Source organism: Spodoptera frugiperda, chromosome 2, assembly GCF_023101765.2.
Source record: "Spodoptera frugiperda isolate SF20-4 chromosome 2, AGI-APGP_CSIRO_Sfru_2.0, whole genome shotgun sequence".
Lineage (NCBI taxonomy): Eukaryota > Metazoa > Arthropoda > Insecta > Lepidoptera > Noctuidae > Spodoptera > Spodoptera frugiperda.
Genome location: NC_064213.1, coordinates 5,249,968 through 5,258,311, shown reverse-complemented (window position 1 = coordinate 5,258,311; position 8,344 = coordinate 5,249,968). Strand labels below are relative to the sequence as shown.

The 8,344-nt window shown below is 46.1% G+C and overlaps 1 protein-coding gene across 1 annotated transcript; it reads left to right on the top strand.

The window, feature by feature from the left end:
- Window positions 1–1,381: 1,381 nt before the first annotated feature.
- LOC126911492 (uncharacterized) lies at window positions 1,382–8,064 on the top strand. The gene has a single exon (XM_050698881.1). The coding sequence runs from the start codon at window positions 1,945–1,947 to the stop codon at window positions 7,672–7,674; it is 5,730 nt and encodes a 1,909-aa protein (XP_050554838.1). The 5' UTR covers window positions 1,382–1,944; the 3' UTR covers window positions 7,675–8,064.
- Window positions 8,065–8,344: the final 280 nt, after the last annotated feature.

Sequence of the window (8,344 nt, the reverse complement as noted above, 5' to 3'; positions counted from 1 at the left end):
ATTGAAACCTGTCTTTTAATCCTCTTCAAAATGTCAAGAACAAGCTACTACTTATGTTACTTCACTATCTCCTTTATAAGGATGCATTGTGCGACTAAAGTACCCTTTCACGCTGCAGTTTCTTAGAACGATAAACATTTTAAGTGAAACACATCAATCAGTGCACTAGCGTCAGCCGCGACGTCACTATGGAACAGAATGTTTGAACGCTCCGTGACTGAAGAGTCCTCACGCATCGCCACACGTGCGATCTTTGTACTCTCCATCCATTTTAAAAAGACCCATAACAATACACACTTTATCTGGTTTCGGGAGATCAAAATTGATTGGCGATTACTGACTTATAGAGAGGCGGCAGGATCTAATTCTCGGTCGAGTCTGCGCGTCACGACTCAGGGATGCTACGCGGATTTTGGGTCGTAACTAATCACGGTCGAGCGACCCTAAAAAAGATAAAAATATCTTAGAAGTTTTCGATGGAATCTGAGATGAATTATCAAGATTTTTAAATTAGATTCGAACCTGTTGGACTTATCTTTGTAATCTAAAAATATATACCTATAATTTCCAGACATTTTTATAAGCCTTAATACCTTAGTAGCATTTGAAAAATGGATATCAATAGTGGTCAATATCCGATCTCTAAAAGTCGACATTTAACAAACCCTTCTACTCGCAAATCTGTCTTAGAACAGAATATTTTCGCAAAAGCAATAAAAGGATCATAAATACGGCCGTAAAGCAGTCAGGTAGAGATGTAGCCGGTGTAGGCAGCCATATTTGATACAGGTATGTGTAGCAGCCCTCCCGGAGGTGCGCGTGCGTCGCGGCGCGAGCGGTAGGCGAGCTGCGCACGACCGTGCATAAATTAGAAATGACGCCCGTCGCCGCCAAACGACGTGACTGCATGACTGAATGGAGAAATATCGTGGCAAGATGCTCAGGAAATTAAGGGGAACTTGTATCGTATGAGAACGTAATTATATGAGTATAATGTACATATTTATGCTCTTGCGGTTAGATGAAATACGTTTTCCAGGTAGTTGCTACTTACTTGGAACATTTTACACAATTTTTTGGCATGTAGTTTACCTTCGGTATGTATACAATATCCTTAACACATCTGTCGACTGTCAGTGAGAATGCCAACTTTACAAAAAAGCTTAAAATTGCTTAAATTATTATTATTATAGAGTAGGAAAACCTTAAGCGACGTTTTGAAAAAAAAAAACTGTTACGAATAAGTTCCTAACCATCCTCAAGATATATCATATACTCACACGAAGAAACCTATCTTTACACAAGAAATTCGTTTTTCAAAATTATTTATCCGCGCAGCAACACACGTCGCTATCTCTGCCGTACAATTTCCTCGGTATCTCAGTGTGCACGACAACAATGGAAAGTAACGAGCCACCCGCGACGTGTTTCAAACATGATCGTTCCTGTTAAAAAGCATGTCTAAACACGAATATCAAAGGCGAGCGGCGGCAATCCTTTGTTCCGCGCCGCCGCTGTCTGGTTTAGACATGCTCCTGGGCTTGTACGAACTTGTTCGTAACGCGGCGACGGCCGCGACGTACACCCAGGACAGGAACGATCTTGTTTGCGCGGCCCGCTTATAAAAAGACGGCCCCTCGAGAGACGTCGCTTAGTTGTAATTGAACCTTTGTTACGTCACGTACTTATTATATTCGTCAGAGTGTGTTAATGTTAAGTTAATTGAGTAGTCGCATAAGTCCACTATGTGTTAATATCGTTTTCTTGTAAAATCAGTTAATTAAAGTATTGTGCTAAATCAGTACAAGAGTTATTTCTCCACCACCATCATACAGTCCACTGGCTCCCTGACCACATCACGGGTACGTCGAGGAAACGATCCACTGCCTGATCCCTCCGACCCGCACATTCTGGTCCTTCAGAGCCAAATCAAGTTCCAGCAACATGGTGCTAACACGCAGCCGTAGTGGAGAGTCCAAAGGAGAGCAGACCCAGCAAGAGCTTTCTGTGACCGCCGGACCGGGTGCCACCACCCCGGCACCAGAATCGAGCTCGGTCCGAGTGACGGACACAGGAAGCGGGTCTACGGCGACTACTAACATCGACGCCACACTCAAGCCCAGCGATACGAGGTCACGCCGTTCCACGTGTTCGAAAAAGAAGCGCCTCGCAGAGCTAGAGGCCATAGAACAACTACAGCTGGCTGACATGAATGTACAGCAAGCGCAGGCAGAACGAAAGCTGAAAGAACAGCTACAGCTGGCTGATATGGAAGTCCAGCAAGCACAGGCAAGGCGACGGCTGAAAGAAATACAGCTGCAGCGCCTCAGAGTCGAAGCTGAGTCGAGCGACGACGAAGAGTTGATGGACGACCTCGCCTCCGTGAGGATTGGAACGTGGCTAGCGCGACCCGCGCCGCCACCCGGAGGTGAGACTCGGCCGCCGCCTCACGACGCCAGCGGCGGGAGGATCAGCAGAGACGCAGCCCACGCAGCGCGAGCGACGTACACCGGCGCCCCGGCGGGCGCGCAGCCGCTGCGAGACGACGACGGCTACGGCAAAGTGCGTGAAAGTGTGTGTGCGAATACAAAGGGCAATATCGCGAGTGAAGTGTCACACGGCAATATTAGTGATAAACTAATAGACGTAGGAACCCTCGCCGCGGCACTAGCGCAAGTCACGCGCAGTTCGAGAGAGCCACCGAAGTACATGCAGCGGCTACCAGTCTTCGATGGAAAACCCGGTGAGTGGATAGCGTATAAGGCCGCGTATTGTGACTCACACACGTATTTTTCTAGCGTAGAAAATATTGCTAGGATTAGGTTAAGCCTCAGAGGCGCCGCAAAGGAAGCTGTAGAGTGCCTACTATTTAGTCAATCTGACCCTCAGGTCATTCTAGATGCACTAGAAAGACGTTTTGGTAGACCTGAGGCCTTGATAATGACCGAATTAGAGAAAGTAAAATTATTACCTAGATTAAAGGATGACCCTAGGGATATTTGTATATTTGCTAGCCGTATTGCAAACACAGTAGGTACAATAGAAGCACTAAAAAGAATTCACTATTTACACAGCCCCGAAATGTCGCAATCTATAATAGATAAGTTAACGCCAATATTAAAAAATAAATGGTACGATTACGCGGCAAATAAAAAGCTTGAAGATACCCCCGTATTAAAGCTCTTATCTATGTTCATGAATGAAGAGGCCGACAAGCGTAGCGCGTACGCACAGCCAGAGCGGGATAGTGATAGCGCCATTGATGTACGACGGCCGCGCAGAGTTGAGCGCACGTTCGTTGTAAATAAGAAGAAAACATTAAATGAGCGATGCCCGGCATGCAAACAACTCGGGCACAAATTGCCAGACTGTAGTAAATTTAAAGAATTAGACATAAATACTCGTTGGAACATAGTAAAATCAAATAACGTGTGCTTTAAATGTTTACGAAATAAACATAGAAGATTAACGTGTAAAGCGCCTATTTGCAACATAAATGGATGCAGTATGAAACATCACAAACTATTACATAAAGAGCGTAAAGTTGAAGCGACAAACAGTACAGCGCGGCCCGCACCGTCGGTGAAGACACCTGTTATCACCCCCGAATCCGTGACGTCAGCGCGGGATCGATCAACGAATTCGCCTAAGAACCGCCGCGCGTATTTAAAGATAGTTCCCGTAACATTGAGCGGACCACATTCAAGTTTAGATACGTACGCCTTGTTAGACGATGGTAGTACAGTTACCTTGTTAGACGCGACCGTAGCTGACATCCTAGGTATAGATGGGCCAGCAAGCTCTATGTGGATACAAGGTATAGGCACAGAGGTCAAGCATGAACAAAGCCGAACCGTCAATCTCCACATACAAGGCAAGCACCATAGCGCCCCACAGAAGATAGAGTCGGCGCGCACTGTAACTAGGTTGGAAATCATGGCGCAAACTGTACAAACTGAAGACATAAACAATTGCAAACATTTAGACGACATACGTAGCACTCTTGTTTATGAACACGCGCGACCGATGATCTTGATTGGCCAAGATAACTGGCATTTATTGGTAGCCACAAAAACACGTACAGGTGCGCGTGATCAACCGGTAGCATCATACACAAAACTCGGTTGGGTGTTGCATGGATGTCAATATTCCGTAAATAAAATCGTAGATACATTTTGCGGTCACATTCAAAGTAAAGAAAATCGGGAACCAATTGAAGAAACAATGAAAAACTTTTTCAAATTAGAATCATTAGGTATAGAACCTAGGATACCTAAAGATGATCCTCAACAACGAGCATTAGATATCCTAGAGAAGAAGAGTCGACGTTTGCCCGACGGCAGCTTCGAGACGGGACTATTATGGAAAGAAGATGAACCTAGAATCCCGAATAACTACCTAGGTGCACTAAAACGACTAGAAAGTCTAGAAAGGCGTCTAGATAAGGATGAAAATCTCAAGAGTCAATACTTGCAACGCCTTGACAATCTATTCAACTCGGGCTATGCAGAAAAAGCACCCGAGACATGCACACCGAATAAAACCTGGTACTTACCTCACTTCCCAGTAGTCAACCCAGCCAAGCCACATAAGCCGCCACGACTTGTACATGACGCAGCATCAAAGTCAGCGGGTCTGTGCCTAAATGACCTACTTCTACCGGGACCTGACCTATTACAATCACTGCCCGGAGTTTTAATGCGTTTCCGTCAAAATAAAATAGCTGTGTCAGCGGACATAAAAGAAATGTTTATGAGGATAAAGATAAGAGAAGAAGATCGCGATGCTCTGAGATTTTTATGGCGTGGTGATCAACGAAATGGACCGCCAGCCCAATATCGCATGACATCTGTTATATTTGGCGCTACGTCATCTCCATGCACGGCGTTATACATAAAAAACCGCAACGCCAAAGAATTTGCCGATAAATATCCAGCCGCCGCGTCAGCGATAATAAATAATCACTATATGGATGATTATCTTCAAAGTTTTTCCAGCGAAGAGGAAGCCAAGAAAATAACAACGCAAGTAGATTATATTCATAAAAAAGCCAACTTTATTTTATGTGGTTGGATATCAAATAATAAAAATGTGTTAAACAATGACCTCGCACCTTCACAAGATATAAAAGTATTAGGCGGCGACGATTCGGAGAAAGCCCTAGGATTACGATGGGATACTAAGAAAGATTGCTTTATATTTCGAATCAATAAAAACAAAACACCTGAAGTATTATTAAACAACACACGCCCACCCACCAAACGTGAGGCACTCAGCATAATTATGTCTGTATTCGACCCACTAGGAATTATATCACCTATCACTATACCAGCTAAAAGAATACTTCAAAACACATGGAAGTACAAAACGGAGTGGGACAAGCCTTTACCCGAGGAGCTGCAACCAAAGTGGAAAGAATGGATGAAGTCACTTAGTACTATAGAAACGTTGCAGATCCCACGTTGCTACGATTACGGCGACGTCATAGCAAGAGAAGTACATACGTTCGTAGACGCAAGCGAGGAGGCATACGCCGCAGCGGTGTACTGGCGAACTGAAAGGTCAGATGGCAGCGTACAAGTGACCTTGGCGGCAGCCAAAAGCAGGGTAGCCCCACTCAAACCTGTATCAATACCTAGATTAGAGCTACAAGCTGCGCTACTAGGAGCGCGCCTAGCCAGGACGGTTGTACAGGAACATGATTATGAGGTGAATAACCTGACATACTGGAGCGACTCTACCACCGCACTAGCCTGGATTCAAGCTGAACCACGCACGTTCAAGACTTTCGTAGCGCATCGTGTCGCTGAAATTGAGGAACTTACGAAGAAAAACGAATGGAAGTGGTTACCCTCGAAAGATAATGTCGCAGACGACGCGACACGCAACACGCCGGAATACTTTAACTCGGATCATAGGTGGTTTCACGGCCCCGAGTTCCTTAGAAAAAGCAGAGATGAATGGCCACAGGATAAAAAGGTCATCGCCCCCATGGACACGGGCGAAGAACGAGTCAAATGTAATTTAATCAACGACACAAAAATCAACGAACATCTTCCAATTATTACTCGTTTCTCCAAATGGATACGACTGATAAGGACGACTGCAAGAGTACTTCAGTTCATCGACCTTTGTAGACCTGCTAAACATACTGTTGAGTATAAGTGTACTAAGAAAAAGGTTTCAAAAGACCCAACGTGGAAAAGCATAAATAAAAGCAAACCCGTTAAAAAAGATACGCAAACTACATCAAATAATAAAACAGCCAATAACTACATAACATTACCCGCTTCTTATATTAAACGCGCCGAAGAACAATGGATCAAGGGCGCACAAGCCGAAAGCTTTTCAAAAGAAATCGCCGCCATGCGAGATAACAAAGCGACACCCGGCGACGGCCCGTTATCAGTGCTAAGTACATACTTAGACAGCGCAGGTGTCTTACGTTTGCGCGGGAGAATAACAGCAGTGCAAGACGTAAATGAAGAAATAAAAAACCCTGTTATACTCGAGGGTCAGCACGGGTATACGAGGTTATATATTGCGTACATACACGAAAGTCTACATCATGGCGGGACCGAGATAACAGTGAATGAGTTAAGACAGCGCGTTTGGATTACAAAACTAAGACCATCTGTTAAAAATGTTATCAAGGGCTGTTTATATTGCAGAATAAGAAAAGCAAAGCCAGCTAATCCCTCTACGGGAAATCTACCGTACCCTCGTTTAGCTCACCATGCACGTCCTTTCACTTTTACTGGATTAGATTATTTCGGCCCTATATCTGTCACTGTAGGTAGGCACAAAGAGAAAAGATATGGAGCCTTATTTACTTGCTTAACATGTAGAGCAGTACATATAGAAATAGTTAGGTCGCTTAGCGCAGATTCAGCTATCGCCGCCCTCAGGCGATTCATAGGTAGGAGAGGTAGTCCGAAAGAAATATGGAGTGATAACGCCACCTGTTTTAAAGCGGCTGATAGGGAGTTAGGTGAAAGCGCCTTAAGCGCTTTAGGTTGTGAGTCACACGCGCGGTCTATAAGCTGGAGGTACATACCGCCCGCATCACCGTTTATGGGCGGAGCTTGGGAAAGAATGGTGAAGGCAGTCAAGGAATCACTATACGTCACATTGAAGGAAGTTCACCCATCTGAGGAAACCCTCGCTACGCTACTCGTAGAAGTGGAAAATACTGTCAACTCCAGGCCACTCACACATGTGAACGTATCACCAGACGAGCCCGAAGCTCTCACACCTAACCATATTTTGATTGGGCCTAACCCACATGTACCCTCACCGGGTAACTTCACCGCAGCAGACGTCACAGCACGACAACAATGGCGACGCGCCCAAGCGCTCGCAGACGTCTTTTGGCGAAGATGGGTCCGTGAATACCTGCCACTCCTACAAAACCGGCGGGAGCCCTACGGCAGCGGCACCCCACCCAAGGTTGGAGACGTCGTTGTTATCTGCGACCCTAACCTCCCCCGCAACACTTGGCCCAAAGGAAGGGTGACGCGAGTGCTACCAGGTGCGGATGGAGAGGTACGAGTGGTAGACGTCATAACCAGAGGACTTGAACTACGAAGACCAACAAAGCGCATTGTCGTGCTCCCCACGGAGTCGCCTGATGGCGACGGCGGGAGAAGTGTGCACGACAGCAATGGAAAGTAACGAGCCACCCGCGACGTGTTTCAGACATGATCGTTCCTGTTAAAAAGCATGTCTAAACACGAATATCAAAGGCGAGCGGCGGCAATCCTTTGTTCCGCGCCGCCGCTGTCTGGTTTAGACATGCTCCTGGGCTTGTACGAACTTGTTCGTAACGCGGCGACGGCCGCGACGTACACCCAGGACAGGAACGATCTTGTTTGCGCGGCCCGCTTATAAAAAGACGGCCCCTCGAGAGACGTCGCTTAGTTGTAATTGAACCTTTGTTACGTCACGTACTTATTATATTCGTCAGAGTGTGTTAATGTTAAGTTAATTGAGTAGTCGCATAAATCCACTGTGTTAATATCGTTCTTTTGTAAAATCAGTTCATTAAAGTATTGTGCTAAATCAGTACAAGAGTTATTTCTCCACCAACATCATACAGTCCACTGGCTCCCTGACCAAATCACGGGTACGTCGAGGAAACGATCCACAGCCCGATCCCTCCGGCCCGCACACTCAGTGCGATGTAACAAGGTGGATTCCTCGGTCGGGCTCGCAGAGTATGCACGTCGCGTTTCACCTCTAGCACTGGTCCCACGAGACGAGGCGACCGCAGCGACCCCTGCCGACTCCCTACTGTGATCTAGTACACCTTAGCTGCGGTCTCATGGAGCTTCGAAGTGGAAAA